The following is a 22,278-nucleotide window of genomic DNA, read 5'->3' as shown; positions in this document are numbered from 1 at the left end:
CATACACCCAGACTTACCCGCCCGCTTCCTCTTCAAACTAGGAACATGGTCATCTAAATTCTTGGCTTTTGTCAGGGAGAGGAGTTGCTCAAATGATGTGGATGATGTCGGGTCCCCTTCACATGTGGTGCTAGGGCAGGAGGAGCCCCGTATTGGGGGTGGGGGCATCTGCACAAAGACGGGAAAATATTACACTAGGCACATACCACTGTTCCACTTCAGAGGCTGATTGTTTTTAAGTGAAAGAATCCAAGAGCAAGGCTGAAGATGAACTGAATTTTGAGAGGTGTGAACATGTATGCACCTGATATATGACTGAATAATTAGTTAGTATAGTCAGTGGAGATGGGGAGGTTCAGCACAGAAAGACCTAGATGGAACAAAGGGATCATGAACTATAAAGGGAGGTGAGTGGGAAACAGCACACAAAATCTTGATGATGTTCTCTCTGCAATGCAACCCTGTTTGATACAGATGCACTATTCCCACCCTTCCCTCTTCCAATGAGAGAGCTCTCTTTTGAACCCTCCTACTGGAATGAGAATTCTAAACTTAATTTCAGGCTCACACCTCCTCTCTCTCACAAAAAAAGCCACACAGAGTACCCTGCCACCTTTACTGTATATTCTTTAGACCCCACTATCTTTCACTTAGCCCTGAACTTCAAAATCTTTTTATCTATCAGCCTTGCCTCTTGACAGCAAGCAAACTATACTGTACTATCAACTCCAAGAGCTCCTTAATGCCAAAGTATTAAATTTGTCCTAGTGCCAAAAGGGCAAATGATCAGATGATTTCTGCCCTGTGTTATTAACTGCTACTGCTTCTCATTTTACATACCAGCCAGCTTGGACATAAATAATTTGAAAGTCTGATCAATTTTTCCAAACATGTGACCTCTCCATGTGGGTGACAAGGGAAGTTTAGGAAGTACAGTATCAATTTCACTCCCTCATTTTATATACCAGATCAAACCAACTTGTCTGTAGAGACAGGCTGAATAGGAGGGAAAAAAAGAGAAGAGGTTTTTTTTTATTCTTTGAGAGCTAGCCCAAAAGGCCCTGACTCTTGATAACACATACCATGTCTTCCCAGGGGAGGGCTCACCCAAGAATCCCCCGGTGAAGCTCAGAGTCCTGAGTAAAAGGGATCACTTAAGAATGACGAGACCTTTCACCCAGCCCTCCTACGGCTAAGTGTGCCTAGTTCCTGACACACCTGGACAAAAACACCTTCTCTGTCTGACAATACCTACGATTTTTTGAGCAACACGGAAGAACTGGGAGACTTCTCTCACTGCATGCCCAAAATTGTCGTACACCTTGACATAAGGACGGACCCAAGAGGGTAGCTGGGATCTTACATCATTGCTCACAAACCTGTGGAGAATTGGAAAAGAGGAGAAAAAACTCTCAAATAGTTCCATTAAATTAATCTTTCAACAGAAGGCAGCTTTCAACATCTCACCTGAAGGGCTGAAACAGAGACACGAGTGAAGACTTAAGAGTATATGCAGACATTGTCTACAACAAGATTAATTAAATTTCATAGTAAGTCCATGCTAAGAAGGAACAGTAAGAAGAAGAAGCTGGGTGAGCACACAAAATACACTAGGAGTGATTTTTGTTCACGGGAGAGCAAAAGTTGGCTAGGGCCAGGTGTTTGCCTCTATGACTTACAACTCTGTAATGAACTGCAATGCTCCTACTAGGCACCAGTTATATCATGCTGTCCAAAACTATGGGGCAGTTGCATTAGGCAGAAAAATGTTCATTAGTGATTGGGCTGACACCATCAAATTCATTCCTTACTTGTGAAGAGACCAGGATTCATACCCAGTTGTCCAGAAATGAAAGATACATTCTAGACCATTAGTTCTCTGAGTCACCTACCTCATAATCATTAATGTCAGTCTTGAGATAATTTATTTTTAAATGCAACTTTATTGTATCTGGAGGTTTCTGGGGGCTAAGTCAGAAATAAAGGAAGAAGCTGCATGTAGTGGAGACCAGATGAAAAGCCTGAGAAACAAAACATTATAGGAAAATGGAAATAACCAACTTTCTTCCTCAGGAACTGAAACGGAAAGCATGTGAAGTACAAACTGGTCATTCAGTCTCATTCTTAGGAAAACAAAAAGGATATGCATACTCAAGATGGTCGCGCAAAACTCCTACTCAAGCTGACACTGTTAATGGCAATGGCCGGAATTAACTCATATCACAGAAACAAGATTCTGGTTAGAAATACAAGTGAGACCATTTTTAGATTTTCTGACAATACAATCCTTGTTCCTGTACCTCTCTTCAAAATTGCAATTACTGTACACTGCCTTCTCAAATTTAGCATGAAGCAGAACTGAAACCTCTGTATTCATATAACTTGTATTAGCGTTTCAGAAGTTCTAACTTCTGGAATGAAAGTAGTAGTTAAAAAACTACATAAATACATGCACACACAAAACCAATCACCATTAATATACTGACAGCTTATTCTGCATCTGTTAATACTACTACCAGGCTCACACAGGGAATGAGGAGAGAGATGATTTTGGGAGAGGAGAAGAGAGGATGAAAACTGGATGTTATTTTCACTTATTAGACAGAATGCCACCTAGCTCATTGCTGATGATCACGAATGAACTATAGCCTTCTTCAAAGAGTCATACTAATGCATATATACAAGCACGACTTGCAAGTGTGTGTGTGTTGGGATGCAGGTATGTTGACATATACATCATTTTCAACACAAGAATTCACCTGTGGTCACAAAGGAAAATGGCACCATAGTCCAGGCGATGTCTGATAACCCTGCCTATGGCCTGGTTCACAGCCCGAGAAGCCTGCTGCCGGTACCACTCACGCCCGGATAAATACTAAAAAAGCCAAAGGAGGGGGGGGGGGAGAGAGAAAGGATCAGGCTATTCAAATAGATAAAATGTATTCTCAGTGCAGAAGCTACTCGTCTCAGTCACCTATACATGATGTAAGTGTGTCTCTAAAAGGCGAGAGTCCTAACATTGTCAAGTGCAGGATTCTGCTAAAGAAATCCCATCGGACTAAACTGAGGCACTACTTGCTTCTATGGAACCTTGACCTAGTTATTAATACATAACCTACTCTACTATGTAGCCACTGAATTAGGGCCTGTACTCAGGCCCTACAATGCCCTTTCCATGTCATTAAATAGCTAACAGCTACCCTGTAAAACGAGAAAGAAAAATTATATAATATTTGTACTCCAACCTGAAAGGCTGTCAAATATGGCCCATTGCCACCATGGTTTATATTTCCTGACCATACTTCCTGGGCAAAATACGCTCTTTGAAAGATAAATGGTTACCATGCACTCAAATTACCCGGTACTTTGACTCCAATTGCGTTCAAGGAATTTATAGCCTGGGTTTGTTTATAACCATAGTAATCAAGACGATCACTAATCCGAACTATCATTACTGTTCTCTGAGATACATTGCACAGGTTCATTGTACTTCAAGTGTGTGTGCACCCTGTGCACCAGGCACACACATGCTTGAAGTGAAATAGACATGTGCAATCACATGAAGAATTTAGAATTTCAGCACAACCCAGCAGGGGAATATCAAATTTAAATGGTGTGAGAGAGCAGCTTTGGTTTCTGTGGCCCCATTGAGACGGGAAGAAAAGCCATATAATTCAGAGAGAAACTACGAGATGGTGCACTGGCAAAAAACCATCTGCAAAAAGTTCCCCAACCTTACCTTTGCCCCTGAGCCTAGTCTTTTCATTTCATCCAGGAATTGCATCTTTAAAACGACTCTTGGCTCCATGCGAGGGGGAAATGGAAGCCCAGTGATAACAACACCTCGGCCGTTCGTGTCTGCAAAGTCCAAGCCTTCGCTGGCCTGAAGATGAACAGTGCTTTCAGTCACTAACAGGGAATTATTTTCATTCAAGTGTTCACAGACTACTTCAGAGATTTTCAGGAGTTGTGGTCTCTCTGCCTTAAATTACAGCTTGTATTACAATTGTAGCTTGAGCATAGTAGAAACAAAAAGCTCGAACTGGATTCCTTGCTTTTATTGTCAGGGCTTTAATTCCAGTGGTTTCTTACTAACAGGCAGTGACCATGTAACACATCAGCCAATGGGTTTAAGAAGTTTCTCTGCTTCTCTCTTATTTCTATGGTTTCTGAGACAGTAAGCATTTCAAACATCTTTCTGATTTCCAGGCTGAGTTGCCAGCTTACTCATTACTGATCATGTAATTCATGCCTGAACTTTCTGAACTGTTCACACACCATTAATACCATCTATTTGACAAAGAACGCTCCTCTTCTGGGGCAATGCGTAACAATATGAATTATATTAAGAATATAACAGACCTTGCTCAACATTCAAAACAAATACAATCATTTTAAGAGAATCAAATTCATTTCTAAAAATAGGAAAATATGACTGTTAGATAACCAAAACTAGAGCAGGGCTTCAGGGCAGGTGCTGGGTTTGAACTCACTCACTCGTTTTTATTTATTTATTTATTGAAAGTGAGCAACATTTTAGACAGCTGTTTATATTAGGCTGACAAAAACGTGTCAAGTTTTGTTTAATACAGTCCTTCTCATACAGGAATATACCTCTTCTTTGAGCAGCCTAAGAAAATGAAGGAAAAGTATGACAGTCCCTTTGAGATCATGCATGTACCACTAGTAAAACCATGAACAACAGACCTTTGCACTTAAAATAAATTTAGAAAAACTACATTCTGCATTTGTTCCTTTATTTATGTAGGGCTTTTATTGCATGTGATTATTTAGAGATATACAAGCACACATATTTCTCTGTGCTAAACACAGTATCTGGAAGAGCTACATTCTTCCAAACTTAATGCAAAAAAGCAGCTTGCTCTCAAGAATGACACAAATTATTGCACAATACCTTCCCCCGACATACTGCCAAGAAAGTAGCTCCACTAGACTTGGAACAGACGATCTTATCATAATATGCATCCATGACCTACAAGACAAACAAGTTAGGTAAGAGGAACGGGGAAACCATCTCCTTCAGACACAAACACACAAACTTGTATATCATAACACGTTTGACTCACATACTAAAACTCAAGAAGTAGTTAACTAGGCTTAGTATCTGTTTTCTTCTGGAGTATAATTATGGATGTCAGAAATGTTTGCTTTACGAAATTCCCTTATTACAAAGAAACCCACAGATCTTCTCACAAACACAACATTATGATATCACCTCTCTCAGAAAGGAAAACAAAGAACTTATACAGTGTTCTTATGACTCCACGCAGGCAAAAAGGCAAACAAAACAAAGCAATTTGAGGTTATTATCATTTACTCTAATAATTATCAAAGAACATGGGCTGGAATTCAACTGAAAAGAAAGAGGTGGGAAAAGTGTGGGAAATTTCAAAAAATTAGGAAAGTAGAAGGATATTCATTTAAAAACTTTAATTTTGTTTTCTATAAACCGTCTTTAGCAAGCAGTAGTACATGAATCAATATCTGAAAAATATGAAGAATCTCATTTTAACAATTTGATTAGGTACAGAAAAATCAGTCTTTTGCCACCAAGACCTAAACTAGGGATGTTAGATATCGTGTAATTGAATAATTGTGTAACCACATGAAAACTAAATGCTTAGACGACTATTCAATAGTCCCTGGGGATGGCAACCAGTGCACTTCCAGCCCCCATCCTGGGGAGCTCCCTGCCACCTCACACTGCTGCCTCTTTATCAGAGGCAGCAAACGGGGTGCCAGGCAGGAGCTGGTCCATGAGGAGAACCAGTTTAAAAACCTGCTTCCCACACAGACAATCTTCTTGCCACCCTGCGTAGCTGCATCTGAGAGAGGCAGCAGTGTGGGATGGCAGCAGCCCCTCTCCGTGGGGTGCAAGCTCCCCAGAGACAGAGGCTGGTCTGTGACAGCAGTCCCTGTCTGCAGGGGGTCTGAGCTCCTTGTGGACAGAAGCTGGTCCACAGCAGCAGCGTCTATCCACGGGGAACTTGGACCTCCCGTGGACAGGGGCTGCTGCCACAGACCAGCCTCTGTCCACGGTGAGCCTGGGCCACTGCAGACAGAGGCTGCTTCACGGAAACTTCCTCTGCTCTGCTGGGGAAAAACAGCTTTTAAGCTGGCTCCCCTCCAGCACCAGCTCCTGCCTGCCCCCCCTCACTGCCACTGTAGTAGGCAGCAAGGGGGAGGGCAGACGGGTCCACAGAGCCAACAAGTACGGAGGATCTGCTTGAAAGCCGGCCCCCTGAACGTATTTGCTCCAGCCTGCCCCCCCTTACCCTCTGCACTGCTGCCTCTCTATCAAAGGCAGCAGCATGGGGGACGGGGATGGAAGAAGATGCAGGGCTTGTGGGGAGCCTGCTTAAAACCAACTCCACAAAGGCACTGGGGGGAGGGGGAGAGGGGAGGGAAGAGTGCGTGTAGTGGACAAAATTAACTGGTAAGCCTAGGCTTATTGGTTAATCGTGTAGTCGACTACATGTTGACATCCCTAACCTAAACACCTAAAACATCACTCAAAGCTGAGAAAAAATTGACACTATGAGACAGAGGGAGATCAACCTCACTCCCACTGTACACACAGGTAGGCTGATGCAAGAATTCTCCTTTTGACCTACTTACCTCCTTACGAGGAGGTGGATTTACTGCAGCAATGGAAAAACCTCTTCCATCACTGTAGTGTTTATTCTGCGGCTTTTGTCACTTGTAGTGTAGACACAAGGACATCCGGCATAAACCCATTCATAACTACGATATGTACGTTATAGGCTGAATTAAAACCCCTTCAAATTGATGGGCTTAACATGCCCTCCATTCAGGTTAATGAAGGGAGCAGTTAAAATGCCCCTTTTCATTTAATAGTAGTGAAAACAACAGAGGACAAAACATAAACTTGCATGGAAGCAGAATCTATACCATTTGGGGCAAGGGGTTTCCCAAGGACTGATATGCAAATGTAGATGTTAGGATATTTGTGGAGCTGTGTGCCTGTGCTTTGCAAAGAAATAAAAGAAAACTCCAGAGAGCAGCAGCAGAAAAGCCATCGTAAACACACAATCAGAACAAACACAGGAAATACAGTGCTAAGAAAGCCCAAGAGAGCACTTCTGGCAAAGAACTTGGAACTATGAAAAAAAACCCATCACTTCTTTCATTCCTGCTGTGTTCAAGGAAACAGGACTTTGTATGCTTCTTTTCACATAGAAAGAATTGTATCAGAGAATCACCTTGTTCCATCACCAATTTCTATTCCTAACTAGAACAATCTGGATTGTTGTTTGTTTGTTTGTTTATTTGTTAACTGCTTAGACTCAAAGTGTAACAATAATTTAGTTAGAAACGTTCTTTAACATGTTAAAGGCTTAGTATCTCAGAAGAGGCAATGATTCAGTGAAAATTGACAAACTCTACCTAGCATCTTCCTCAGTTACCAACATGTTTTTCCCTACACATTAAGTTGTTGATATTGAATGTCTGCCATCTTTTTTGCAGAGGAAAACTCATCTGAAACCCTGTATAATCTAATCTTGTTTCTAAATTAGGCCACTTCAATCTAATTTTGTAATTGTTTCTTTTCAGTAAAAACAATTTAAACTGTAAACAATAATGTAGGCCATCAGGTAAAACAAGTGCATGTAATTAGGAAGGTGTTTCTTTTCTCTCGACAAATGGTCTGTCAATGAGTATGATAGTTGTACAGTTGGCCTCCTCTTTCCTTACAATTACTGTCCCAAGAAACACTATCTAAACACACAGACAGACAGACAGACACACACACACACACACACACACACAAATAGAGAGTAGTATTTATACTGAAGCGTTGTAAGAGTTTACATTCCCTCTACTATCAGAGGGGTAGCCGTGTTAGTCTGAATCTTCAAAAGTGGCGAGGAGTCCTGTGGCACCTTATAGACTAACCGAAGTGTTGGAGCATAAGCTTTCGTGGGCAAAGACCCATGAAGTGGGTCTTTGCCCACGAAAGCTTATGCTCCAACACTTCGGTTAGTCTATAAGGTGCCACAGGACTCCTTGCCGCATTCCCTCTACTAGAGTTCATTGCCTTTCTTCTTTGGTTGCTTCTAAATCATCCTCTTTTTTTAAGAGAGGGTGTGTGTACTTTAAAAAAAAAAAGTAATGCATTTCCAAATTCCAACTGCAGGATACACTCCAGGGGCCCTTTACACCCAAACCAAATGGCTTCCCAACCCACAGGAAAATTGATCTTGGCATAGAAAGAATGGAATGTATCACAGGTATGATGTTCCAGTTGAGTTGCTTCCACAGACAAATCCTGATGGTGTCCCGATGGCAGCAACTGAGCCCCTGGGCAAAAGTTAGTGTTGTCCAGCCAAATTAAAAGCTAAAAGCATTCTGAATAAAAAATACACTCTGTAATTACATAGAAAATTTTCATACTAAAAGCAAAGTGCAACAAGTTGGAGAGAAACAGCCTGCAGAACACCCAAGAGTTGTATTGCCAATGCTTACTGCTGCACTGACAGGCAGGGCTAAGCTTTTCTACCATATCCGTACCCAAGTGTCTAAGCATATGTTACTAATATCTGGAATGTGGGCAGATTTCAAACCATGACTGTATTAGTGTTCAGTGCACCTCCTCAGGAGAATGGAGTATGAAGGAAGGTAGTAAGGAAAAAGGGAAAAGTTGTAATTTAAGGGCCCTCATAGCTCTCTTGGTTTTAACCCAGCAATATGCTTTTTTTGTAGTCACTATTGCAAACACATCTTGAGAGAAGTATTTAACCATATAAAGGAGAATTTATTATATGCGACGCACACAACACAAATGACCAACCTCTGTGAAAGTCCCTTTATTCCTTGGTTCCACAAACATTGGCTTCACCTCTTCTATTCTTTTGGCAAAGTCATGCTCCTATTAAACAAACAGCAAGTAAGTCAGAAGAATATATGGGAAAGGAAGCCACAGGGAGCGGCAACTATATGCCTCCCATTCCTCCTTTGCCATTCAGAGTTGGACACAGGGAATACAGCTACCAATACTAGGGATTTCCTGGAGCTCCAGGCAGAAGTTCCAATAGTGGTAGGTTAGACACAATGTCCAAGACAGTATCTCCTTGCTTTATGCACCTTTTCAGAAGCCATGCCAATAGGTCAACTTCCATACCCTTGGTGGTCAACATCTGCCTCCTCTGTGCTTCTCCTGCAAGCTACACTGAATATTTGGTTTCCTGCTCCCAAGCTGATACCTTAGAAGGAAAGCAAGAGTTTCCTAGAGAAATGTCCTGCCATGGCTTCTGCTGGGACACACAACTCACAATGGAAAAATGTTCCTGACGTCACCCAAAAATAAAGGCAGGGGATGTGATGAACAGCAACCAACAGAAAGTACAAACTACAACAAATGCATCTGCTATATATTTGAGTTTGTTTGTTTGTCTGTTTGCTCAAGAACTAGCTCCTAAACAGTAAGAGCTAGGACCCTCAGCTTCCTCTCATATCCTAAAGCAACGTAACGGTTTGGTTGTCCCAGGACAATGGGATGTGCATGGAATGCGATTGTTTCTCATCAAATGGAAAGTGAGGGCTGTGATAGCAGGGACATTTATACTCCAGAATGACCACAGTGGGGGTATCAAGCCCCTCAGCCCCAGGGAGTAGCCACTATCTGGGCAGTACCTCCATTGCCCTGGCCTGGCCCCAGGGAGCAGCTGCTGGCCAGCCAGAACAGGCTGCGAGGCCCCCACAATCCTAAACCAGCCCCAGGGAGCAGCCAGGCTACAGGGTCCCCACTTCCCCAGGCCAGCCACAGGGAGCAGCCACCAACCACCCCCAAACCCTGCTCTGACTTCTGCACCTCCTCACCCCCCCAATCCTGACTCCTGCAACACCCACATTTCCAGCCCCCTGGCTTGAACCCCTCCTCACATCCCCAACCCTGACTCATGCATCCCCACACTCACTTGCCAAGCTCCCTTGCCATGTTCCCAAGGCCCTGCCCTGAGTCCTGCACCCTGCTGCATTACCAGCCCCCTGCTCTGAAAGACCCAAGCAACGGTAGGTAAATTTTCCAATAGAGAATGGAAGTAATGAATACTGAGATGAATAAACAGATATTTGTGAAAGTCAGTGCTAGATTGCAGTCATGGGAACTCCAATATAAGCAACTGTGTGTGAAAATTCAGTCCAAAGTGCGTGTCTACAATTTACACACAAAGAAAGAACCAACGTACTCTCCAATACTCCAGGCTTTTATCCATGACTGGATATGAAGGGAAGAACACCAGCAGCCCATGTGGTACAATTCGCACAAGATTACCTGCAACAAGAAAGATGGTGCATAATACCTCACCATTCAGAGCACTTTCATTCAGAGGCATTGGTAGGGGATTAACCTACTTTTCTCAAGCCCTACAACTCCTCTTCACTGTCTTGATGCAAAGGGTGGAGAAGACCAGGGAGAGTTGGAAGAAGACAAGATTTTTCACAGAACACTAGAACTGGAAGGGACCTCAAGATGTCATTGAGTCCAATCCCCTGCCAACATGGCAGGACACAGTACTGTCTAGACCATCCCTGATAGACATTTATCTAATCTGCTCTTAAATATCTCCAAAGATGGAGATTCCATAGCCTCCCTAGGTAATTTATTCCAGTGTTTAACCACCCTGACAGTTACAAAGTTTTTCCTAATGTCCAATCTAAACTGCCCTTGCTGCAGATGAAGCCCATTGCTTCTTGTCGTATCCTCAAAGGCCAAGAAGAACAATTTTTCTCCCTCCTCGTGACACCCTTTTAGATACTTGAAAACTGCTATCATGTCCCCTCTCAGTCGTCTCCTTTCCAGACTAAACAAGCCCAATTCTTTCACTCTTCCTCCATAGGTCATGTTCTTTAGACCTTTAATCATTCTTGTTGCTCTTCCCTAGACCTTCTCCAATTTCTCCATGTCCTTCTTGAAATGTGGTGCCCAGAACTGGACACAATACTCCAATTGAGGCCTAATCAGCGCAGGATACAGCAGAAGAATGACTCTCATGTCTTGCTCTCAACACTCCTGTTAATGCATCCCAGAATCATGTTTGCTTTTTTTGAAACAGCGTTACACTGTTGACTCATATTTAGCTTGTGCTCCACTATGACCCCTAGAGATCCCTTTTTGCAGTACTCCTTCCTAGACAGTCACTTCCCATTCTATATGTGTGAAACTGATTGTTCTTCCCTAAGTGGAGCACTTTGCATTTGTCCTTAAACTTCATCCTATTTACCTCAGACCATTTCTCCAGTTTGTCCAGATCATTTTGAATTATGACCCACTCCCCCAAAGCATTTGCAACATCTCCCAGCTTCGTATCATTTGCAAACTTAATAAGCGTACTCTTTATGCCAATATCTAAATCACTGATGAAGATATTGAACAGAATCAGTCCCAAAACACACCCCTGTGGAACTCCACTTGTTATGCCCTTCCAGCAGGATTGTGAACCATTAATAACTACTCTCTGAGAACGGTTATCCGGCCAGTTATGCATCAACCTTATAGTAGCCCCATCTAAGTTGTATTTGCCTAGTTTATTGATAGAAGATCATGTGAGACCATATCAAATGCCTTACTGATGTCTAGGTATACCTCATCCACCACTTCTCCCCTATCCATAAGACTTGTTATCCTATTAAAAAGCTATCAGATTGATTTGACATGATTAGTTCTTTACAAATCCATGCTGTTACCTATCACCTTACTGTCTTCCAGGTGTCTGCAGATTAATTCTCTAATTACTTGCTCCATTATTTTTCCTGGCACAGAAGTTAAACTGACTGATCTGTAGTTTTCTAGGTTGTTCTTATTTCCCTTTTTATAGATGGTCACTATATTTGCCATTTTCCAGTCTTCTAGAATCTCTCTCTCTCTTGGTGGTTTTCTTTTTTTTTTTTTTTGGTCACTACTTTAGCTTGGTTAGCATTCCATTAAATAATCCTGACACAACAGAGCACAGATCTCACTTGTACGCTAGAAATAAGAGATGAAAAATACCTAATATGTTGCCCTGGCCATGTCTATGCTAGAGTTAGATTGTTTCCTAAAATAGGTTTTCTGGTGTTTTGTCCACTTTCCTTGGAAAACTTCTATAATTTTATATTATACATCTCACGGAAAAGAAATTTTCCTGTTATTTAGCCAAAATGTTCTTTCAATGTCATTCTATTTTGTTTATTTAGACTAAGGGTTTGAAGGGTTAACTAGGGGTCACTCTACCCCGGCCTTCGGTGGGACTGCTCCAGCTGGTCTGCAGCAGCCTACCCAGCTGTGCCCTCTTTAATCTTGGATTAAATGGGATTTTACATCTTTAATTTTGACACCTTCATTCCACTATAAATATTTTTTTCCTCTCTTATGTTTACCTCCTTCAAACATTTCTAGACTTAACACATTCCCCCTTCAAATATCTCTTAGTCATCCTACACAATTCTTTCTTTTATTCTTTCTTCATAAATCAATTCCTCCAGCATTCTTATGATTTTAAGAATTGTGCCAACATAGGCTTGATGATATAGTGTCTCTGCATGTGCTGCCCAAATCTGCATGTTTTGTTAGTCTTTAAAGGACTACCAGACTATTTGTTTTTTAAGTTTTTCCTGTTACAGACTAACTTGGCTACCCCTCTGAAGCTTCTTGATACCGTACAGATGCTAAGTTTACTGTCCACTATCATCTCTACATTCCTCCTTTTGCAACTTGCATCTTATCTTATAGTCTGAGCATGATGCTAATGCCAGATTTTTAGACCAGTACACAAGCAATTGTGTGCAAAATTGGTGTCCTAAATTACAAATGGTAGCCAGACACAATTACCTGGCTTTCATATGGGATTATAATAACTGCATGTGCAAATATTTGTATGTTGAAATCAGGTAATTGCACAAATAAATGCACCTAGTTAGTTATGTGTGAAAACGAGCATCTGATTTGTGCATGCAATTTGACCCTTAATTTCTTTTTATGTTACCTGCCCTCACTAGCATTTGAAACACCTACAAACTTAATCCTCAGACATAAACCTTGATTAAACACATAAGATTGCTTACCCACCTACCCAAACCTTTAAAAGCAAGGTGGTTTCCATTTAAACCATTCTTCAATAAACCATTAACCCTCACTATCACATCACTACTTTCACTGACTCTGCTCCTCTACAAAGATCACCTATGCTCCAAATGCACAAAACCATAATAGCCACACATCTCCACTCCATTTCTTATAGTTGCATTAGGACCAAAAACCTTAACTCAGACATCAGAAATATTAGTATGTGCACGTTAGACATTTATGCATTGTTGATGTAGGCTGAATTATTGTCCCATGTGGATGTAGCAGATTTGGGTTTAGGTTCTGTATTACACTGCATCCTATGAACAAACAATTCCAATTTTATGACATCAGCTCTTGTTTTATTGCTCCCGTGCTACCTTGTATCTACCAGTGTGAACCTGGCTTAGTCTAAGTACTATACAATTATGCTGTGAAAGATGGGCTCAGAATGTTGATAAAATTGACTTACAGTGAGTGTGTGTGTGTGTGTGTACGTATGTACGTACACACACACCTTGTAATTAGAAACTGGAATATTCTTCTAAAATAATAGGCTAATGACTTCAGGAAAGCACATGAAATTCCTTAGACAGTGCAGATGTAAAATGATTTTTGGGTTCCAAACTTGCTTAAGCTTGTCTATAAGGGTATGTTTACACTATACCGTTATTTCGAAATACCTTATTTTGAAATAGTTCATTCAAAATAAGTTATTTCGAAATAACGCATCTACACACAAAATGCATTTCGAAATCGAGTTTTGCTAATTTGAAATAGCGTGTCCACACTGAGTGGATACTGAATCGCATTTAAGGCTGGCCGGAACCAGGTCTAACAGGGCATCAGGTCAGGAGTTACTTTGTGTGGCTGCTGCTTGAGGCTATCTGAGGCCTGTGCTTAAAGGGACCCCCCCTGGACAGCCGGTTCTCAGCTTTCCCTGCTTGCTTGCCTACCTCTCTCTATGAGGGACTGCAAAGCATTTTGTCTCTGTGTGCTCTGGTTGCCCTCACTCGGGACACCACAGCACTCTGCAACATGGAGCCAGAGCTGCCCCTGGGCACTCTGGTGCTTCTCGTGGACGTGTTGCTGCGAGCCTGGTTGCACTTTCTGCAGGCTGCCATCCAGGAGATCCATCGGGGGGGGGGGGGGGGCTGTCAGTATCCAGGAGGCCCTGCGGGAGTGCTTCCACCCTGAGGAACACTAAGAGTCTTCCTGGTCTGCCCCACTGGGGGCTTGTGCCTCATTCCTCCCTCATGTCCTTCCACTTACCCCTCCCTAACCCCCCTTCCTGATGTCAAATAAAATACATGTATTTTCATGAACACAAACTCTCTTTATTTAAAAAAACTGGGGGGGGGGGATGAAACTCTGGTGAGACTGGGGAAAGGAGGCGGGAGAGTGGAGAAAAGAGGGTGGGAGAGGAGAGGGGGAAACCTGGGAGGAGGGAGTTGGAAGGGGGAAGCAAGGGGAAGGGGAAGCTCAGGGTTGGGGGTCTCACAGGACCTACTTGATTTTCATGCAAACCTGCTCCTGGGTTCGCATGTGGCCTTTGGTGGACAGACTGGCAGCTATCCTGCCATAGACGGCCACGTTCCTCCATCTAGTGCGGAGATCATGGACGTTCGGGGCATCCCGCCTGAATAAGGTCCACGATCTCCACCCTGGACTAGGAAGGCGCCCACCTTCTCCAGGACCTGGTAGGCTCCTGGGAGCTGGCAGACTGCTCCTGGGGAGCGGTGGAGGGCTGGCTGCCAGTGGCTTGCTGGCTCATGTATTGGGGCCACTGGGTCAGGGGCAGTGACTGCTGGCTCTGGGCTGGCAGGCTTGGAGCTGGCACAGGCACTGTGGCCATAATCAACCCCTTTAAGGGCTCTGGGGAGGGGGGAGGGAGAGGAGTGTTTTTGGTTGAGGCTGGAGTGGCCACCAGGGCACCCTGGGAAGGCTGGAGGCCCCCTATTTCAAAATAAGTGTCTACACAGCACTTATTTCGAAATAGCTATTTCGAATTTGGTGTTATTCCTCGTGGAATGAGGTAACCAAATTTGAAATAAGCGCTCCGCTATTTCAAATTCATTTCAAAATAGCAGTTTGGTTGTGTAGATGCTAGTAAAGTTATTTCAAAATAACAGCTGTTATTTTGAAATAATTTTGCTGCGTAGACATACCCCAAGTCATATTCCCCACTCATCTACTATATATTTTTTATAAATATGCATCTGTTTGTCCATCCATCTGTGAGTCTGCTTGCTCAAGAACTCCTCCTAAACAGTAAGAGCTAGGACCAAATTTGGTGCGCAGCTTTCTCTTATCATAACTTAAAGCAAGGTCAAGGTTTGGTTGTGCCAAGACAATGGGATGTGCCTGGAATTCAACCTTTTCTTATTAAATGGAAAGGCAGGAGGGACAGTAATACTGTATAATGACCACAGGGGGCACTAAGGGGCCAGAGATGGGGACTGGGACAACTATAATCCCATTGGGCCAGCAGGGGGCAGGGTGGAGAAAGGGACAACTATCTACTATATATTTCAGAGAGTGAGTTTGTGTCTATTTCCAGCTTGGGGACATGCACCCCCTCCACCAGTTGTGCCTGCTGCAGCGGCCATGGGGAGGCACTTCTCACCTGGCCCCCAAGCTACTCTGGTGAGAGAAGGCTGGGGTTGTCCTCTCTCCTCAGGGCAGCCTGCGTTGGGGAACCCCTCGATCCCAAAGCAAAGATTTAAATGAAGAAAAAACAGAAGTTATCTGAGTTAAGGACCTGAGCAACACCAGGTTTATGAACAATCCAGAGCAGAAGCTTGTTTCCTGAATCTGAATATATTTCACTTACCTATTGTTTTCCCCAGAGACGACAGACATTCCACAGAAAACCTACAAAGACGACAATATCTATCAGTATCACCATCATATTTCCTTTTCTCAACTCACTCTTGTTGGGAGTAATGAACGCACTCATAAAGCTGCATCCTCTCTCCCTCTCCTGTGCCTTCACTCCCTTACTCAAGGACAAATCTCAAAGTAATTTTCAGGAATTATTTCCAGCAAATTATTTCAAATTTTCTTCACCCATTTCCTCCCACCTTGCTTTGCAGGATGAGCCCACAGTCCTCTAAGAAAAGACCAAAGAGGCTCTCCCTCCAGATGCTTCCTGACTCTATGATCTGCTGATACAGGACACAACTAGTGCAAGACATTACTTATTGCTCAACAAGAGCCAAACACTACATAGAACTGGAGGAACAACTAGCTTCCTACAACTAGCTTTCTGTACATTACATGTCAGCAGCATCCAAGGCCCAGACTGGTAGGAACAATCAGGCAATCTCTAACAACAGCAACAGGAACAATTTGGAGATATTAGGTTTCGGCAGTGAAGAAAATCTAGGTCCTAACATATCACCCTTTAGTCAGTGGGAGTACACATTACCCCATATAATAAGGCTTCTTATTAATAGTAATAAATTAAGGAACAGAATCATTCCAGAGAGCGATCTATAGAAGCTGCCAACATTGTGATGATTAAAACAACTGATGATGAACTAGGTGTGGTGGTGCAAAGCCACAGGGAAAAAAGGAGATGGGCTTGGTTGCTGTATTACTAGCGACAGCCAAATTAGTCACTGTCCCCAAGTGTTTTTTCTTTGGCTCAACTCTGCTTGTACAGTAGAATTCTTTCTGTGCTGGTTTCTATGGAAATTCCCTATATTCGCTCCCTATTTTAATCTCCTTTTGTTTCCTTCTCTGCAGTTCCAGACAGATTTGCATGCTCTGCTTTCTTATTAACCCTGTGAGAGGTGAGGGGGGAAACATTTTTACAAGATCTACAAATACTGATGCTATTACTCTTGAGAAATAGCAGGAATTACATCAAATGCTGTATGCTTTACTTACTCCACATCATATACTGTGGAAAGGAAAAAAATCAGTGGTATCTTACAACAAAATAAACTTAAATAGTAGAGCAACTAAATTTCTTGGATTAGCAATACAATATTTATATAGGGTTGTACACTGTCATCCATCACTGAGTGCCTTCCACTTAAAATTAATAGCAAACTTCATGGAATCTCTGACATAGCTCCTCTTAAGGAGTAAAACGTCTTCTTTGAGTAATGGTTTTGTTTTTCTGGGTATGACGAAAAAGATCACATCTGTCTTGCCTGAACCCAAGCCATATGCAGCAGAGGAACGTATATATAATGTTGAACATAAAATGGATGAAAAATGTATCAGGATCTAATTGCTTTAGATAGTTTGGAACAGTAATTAAAATAGAAAAATGTGTATGATGGACAGAAAAACCTCTCCCTCAACCCAGAAACTTTAGAAGGGATTCTCTCTTTAAACAACCATTCACAGAAGGGAATACAATGGCCCCAACACAACTGTGCTACTCAGTTATTTTACTTAACAGTCTTGACAAAAAGCATTCAAAGCACGAAATGACTTCTTAAGGTTCTACAAATAGGTTTTTAAGTAAAAAATGACATTACAGACTAGAAGAAGGCTGTAAAAGGTGGAATCTTTATGTTAGGTCTTCACTTTCCTAGGCACAGCATTTACATTTCTTTTTTCCCCCAGCACAAAAATCCTCTGTATTTTTCCAGATTAGTTAAGCACAAACTGAAAAGCAGAAACAGCCTAACATTTCTCTACAATCTCATGTGCTGTTGCTTCCAGTTAATAATTAGCAGTCTGTATATTTAAAAAGAAAACTTTGCAGATTCCACAAGCACTGTCTTTTAAAGAATTTATATTCTAATACCCAAGACCTCAGAGCAGTATTTATATGGAAGAGCTAATTACCTTTTTTCATAGGTAGAGCTGAGCAAACCTCCGTCTGGTCCTTTGGGAATTATCCCCACCCAGATCTGGTGTTTATCAATAACATGTGGATTCTCCAAGCAAACAGGAAAAGGACTGAGGAAACAGGAGAGAAATTGTTCCTAGCCATCGTCTTCATGCCAATTCTAAGCTAACATTTCATTTCCAACCCCAAGCATTCACAAATCATGAGACAAGACCCATAAGGCTGGCTCACACACAGTAGATAAAGCCATCTAATGACTTTATTGTGACACAAAGAAACGAGCTTACATTTGCATTTCCATAGTGAAGGAGGAGAGTGGGGAGAGGGTTCCACTTGTGAGAATGATTGTCCGGACTCCCTGACGGACGAGTTCGTGCATGCTGTACCCAGGGCTGAAACACCAGTAGCTCAAGATCTTTCCTGTATCAAATAGAAAATAAAACACTAAAAACAAGGCCTGTCTCTACAGTGGAGACTATGTATGAGAGTTGTGTGAGGTTCTATAACTAGAGACGGGCACAGTCCACAAAGCCAGAACCTAGAGGCAAGCTTTCATACCTGTTTAGGGATGTCTGACCTAGCATTTCTGCTTCAGTTTGTCCCTGAACTTAATTCTGCCAATTCAAAGCAGGGTTGAAAGGCCAACATCCACCCAAATTTCAGTACAGTAGCCTCTAATTTCAACAAGAGACGGTCATCAGCTTTATCAAACACATAATCCACTAAGGACCATTGTGCCAGCCAGAGTAACCAAGGTTGATGGCGTTGCATCACGCACGATGTATATTGAAGCTCCCAGAACTAGCTCAAGCCTATGAATCCACGAACCCCTGGGACGTCCCCATAGCATGGCATAGACAGGATCAAGAAGTACACCCCTTCATGCATTGATGGAGCACTGGAGAGCACAGTGTGCTGGGCTGTTTTTATCCATCCTGGCAGCATGGGCAGAAAGCAGGCAACATCTCTTCTCAATATAGAAACCCCCACTTTTGAATAGAACAAGTGACTGAAGAAAGGCCAGGGACCATGAAAGAGCCCCCAAAACATCACCCATCACCCATACCTTAAACTAGGCCCCTCTTGGTCAAAGTCAAGAATTGCTACTTCTGCTGCAGAGCTAAACGAAAGCTTCATCCAACCCTGCCTCAGCTGCATTTCTCAAGTGAGTCACACACTATCCGTCACTGGGGAAGGAGGGGTCTTACTTTAAACTATGTTTTACTCTCCTTCCCTCACATAGCCCCTTGGGCAGAGGTTAAAGTAAGCCGGTGTGCCCCGGAGTCCGCGCTAGCAAGGAAGAGCTGGTGGGCTGGAGCACTTGACTGCAGGAGGAAGTGTGGCGCGCTCCCCACTGGGCTGCCCGGGATTCCTGCTAAGCAGCAGGCAGACAGGTTAAGGGGCTGGCTGGGGGCGTGCTGCCCCACTGGTACATGACTGCCCCAGACCTGAGCCCCCTCCATGCTGCTATTTAGGAAGCTCCCCCCAGATTACTAGGGCCATGCTGCTTGCTGCTCCTCTTTTCCTAGGGGAGCAAGAGCAAAGCACACAGCGTGTGTGCATTCCTCTCTCTCCTGGCTGGAGAAGGGAGGAAAGGGGGCAAAGGAATGAGTGACCCATGCTGCGAGTGTCCCTCTTGCTCCCGGAGCGTGACAAAAGTAAACAGCAAGCACCTCAGCCTCCTAGTGTGAATCTGGGGGGGGGGGAAGGGTTGAGTTTCCCTGCCCTCACTAAATAGCACCCTTACTCCCCCCCGGAACTCTGCATCCATACATTCCCCCGCCTCCTGCCCTGAGCCCCCATACACTCCTTACACCAAGCCCCTCCTCACACACCTCAACCTTCTCCACCCCATACACACACCCAGTGCCCTGCCCTGAGCCCCCACACCACCAAGCTCCTGCCCAGACTCCTGCACTCTTCACACATACATCCCCACTTTCTACCCTGAGCCCACCCACCCTCACCACAACCCCTGCCCTCAGTTCCCCACACTCTACCCCACACTTTCACTTCTTACAGGTATTGTCTTATTACAATCCTCCTCCCAACCCCTGCCTTGAGGCCCCCTCAGCGGGTGTGATACGTTAGTACCTGTAAGAAATGCAAGTTACTTTCATCTCTGCCCTTGGGCAAGCACACTCAAGAGATACTAAAACCCTTAGATTTATATTCAGAGACTGTGAGAAAACCTCTCACTGTATACCAAACTGGTACCAATCAGCATGACAGAGGCAGTCTCTAAATGGATCTGTACTTGGATAGGTCTGGGAGTGGGCCCATGAGAGAGAGTAGAAACTAGGGATGTGAAGCTTTAACCAGTTGGGGGGGCGGTGACATTGACAGGGACTGCTCTGGGTGGAGCAGCCCCTGCCAGCAGCAGGTCCAAGTGTCCCGGGGACTGCTCTGATGGAGATGCCAGAGCAGCTCCTGCCTGCCAGCAGGGTGTCCTAGCCCACCGTAGGCAGGAGCTGCTCCAGCTTGGAGTGGGAAGGGAGGTCGCTCTAGCCTAGTGGTGGGGTTGCTCCCTCCTGCTCATCCCCTTTTAATGGGTTAATCAGTTAAACATATTTAGCCAGTTAGCCATTTAAACAAGTTTTTACATCCCTAATAGAGACACTCACGCAAGCAGCACAGGTAATACCAGGTGAGCAAGACGCTCAGAGAAACACCCTTCGTCCCCAATTCTTAAGCCCGCTCCTGAAACATCCTTTCTCTTTGAACATGCAAGGAGCTTTCAGAGTATCAATTCCCTGGATTTTGGAGGAGCCAAGGTTGGAACAAAGAACAGCTATAGCCTGTGGTTCCTGTGACTGTGTGTGTATATGTAAACCAAAGCCAGAATTTAGCCCAATGTGTTCAACTCTTTTTAGTGAGCTCAGTCAAGACAGAGCTCCATAAAATCCATTGAAAAGCATTATTCTTCAGGCTCCTCTCAGCATTCCTACAGACTAGCCTAACAGCAGCATTACTGCCTGAGCTGAGGAGAGATTTGCTTTTGGCTATTTTTACCATTTGTGGGATATGTAGATGTTATAAATTTACTAACTAGCTTGTCACGAGTAATTTCTTGTTTTGAAAAAGAGGTCAAGAAAATATTTTGTCCCTGGTAAACTGGATGATTTTTTGTGACAATTTTGCAAGGCTAATGTCTACAAAACATTTGAACAATGTAAAACCAACCAACCAAAACACACAATACTATTTGCTCTTCCCCCGCCCCCATGCAATGCAATCAAGTTTGTCCAGGAAAATTCCTGTAACAGACTAGTAAGATTACACAATATCTGAAGAAAACAAAACCCGAAAGTTATCCGAGATAATTTATGTTGGCTTCAATTTAGAGACAACACCACACAACTCAACACTTATTTCCTAGAAATACATTAGAGGGGAGGATCCAAAAACAAAAGCTGAAGGCCTATGACTACTGATATTCCTAAAAATAAATTGGTTTTGATATCAAGATAAGTATTTTTACACGGAAAAAAACCCAGCCTCCACAAGTGCTAAAATTAGGAAAGAAGATACCGACAAAACACAACATGCTTTTATGGCATGCCTACGCTGGAAACAGAAGTGTAATTTCCATCTAAAGGAAACAGAGGAGTTAGTACTAATAAAGCCAGTGCATTAAAAATAGTAGTGTATTTGCTGCGCAGCGAGTGGAGGAACAGACTAGTTAATCAGAGCACATTTCCATTTGTGATCCTAGTATGTCATTGGACAACTATTTCCACATTTAAGACAGACAAGGCGGAGCTGCATGCACAGCTCTGTAATGGCGAGCTTTAGTGTGTAGGACTGCAGACTGAGGTGCTTGCTATACGAGCATTTTCAACTGCTGGGATAGTTTCCAATACTTTATTTTACTTAAGTCAGGGGAGGCCTTATTAACTGGCTTTTGTATTAACCTCCCACCAGAGCCCACTCCTGCACCTTCTTGTTTTGTTACTGATGAACTCCATAGGTCTGTCCTTTGCTTTTTTTTCTGATTACTGGCATCCATATGAATGTGCACCTGTGGAAAAAATAGACATATGACAGCATCTTCTCACAGACTGCTATAGAAATGAGAAGTCTCTGCAACCCCATACGCCTAGGGCCTGCCCTAGGGTTCACCAGTAGTTCTTATAACGTGTATAGTAGTTGGCATTTGCTTTTCCTCATATCACCCCCACACCTCCAAAAAACCACCCCATAAAAACTACAGGAAGGCACCACCATTCAAACTGATATTTTGAAACAAATTGTTGGAACAGCTATTTAGCATAGCACCTGTTATCTCCCATTTGGGATGTAGTGTAGTGTACAGAATTACAATATTATTAGAATGGGAGGCTGAATATAGGGAAACAAAATATAAAGTCTCAAGAATCAA

At 43.1% G+C, this 22,278-nt stretch overlaps 1 protein-coding gene across 13 annotated transcripts in view; it reads right to left on the bottom strand.

Annotated features, from left to right (window-relative positions):
- Positions 1 to 22,278, bottom strand: part of RTEL1 (regulator of telomere elongation helicase 1) — a 122,562-nt gene that overhangs the window by 51,502 nt on the left and 48,782 nt on the right. For all 13 annotated transcript variants that reach the window (XR_012896471.1, XR_012896472.1, XR_012896475.1 and 10 more), the window contains 11 exons: positions 21,837 to 21,918; positions 18,185 to 18,317; positions 17,894 to 18,007; positions 15,918 to 15,958; positions 10,230 to 10,315; positions 8,834 to 8,911; positions 4,916 to 4,993; positions 3,740 to 3,883; positions 2,760 to 2,875; positions 1,256 to 1,379; positions 18 to 168 (listed from right to left, as the gene is read on the bottom strand). Coding sequence is in view for 8 of the 13 variants with exons in the window: in XM_075900945.1 (XP_075757060.1) it covers positions 18 to 168; positions 1,256 to 1,379; positions 2,760 to 2,875; positions 3,740 to 3,883; positions 4,916 to 4,993; positions 8,834 to 8,911; positions 10,230 to 10,315; positions 15,918 to 15,958; positions 17,894 to 18,007; positions 18,185 to 18,317; positions 21,837 to 21,918 (1,147 nt within the window). In the remaining 5 variants the exon portion in view is untranslated. The remainder of the gene's footprint in view (positions 1 to 17; positions 169 to 1,255; positions 1,380 to 2,759; positions 2,876 to 3,739; positions 3,884 to 4,915; positions 4,994 to 8,833; positions 8,912 to 10,229; positions 10,316 to 15,917; positions 15,959 to 17,893; positions 18,008 to 18,184; positions 18,318 to 21,836; positions 21,919 to 22,278) is intronic.

This window comes from Pelodiscus sinensis, chromosome 18, assembly GCF_049634645.1.
Source record: "Pelodiscus sinensis isolate JC-2024 chromosome 18, ASM4963464v1, whole genome shotgun sequence".
NCBI lineage: Eukaryota > Metazoa > Chordata > Testudines > Trionychidae > Pelodiscus > Pelodiscus sinensis.
This window is presented reverse-complemented; position numbering and strand designations above follow the sequence as displayed.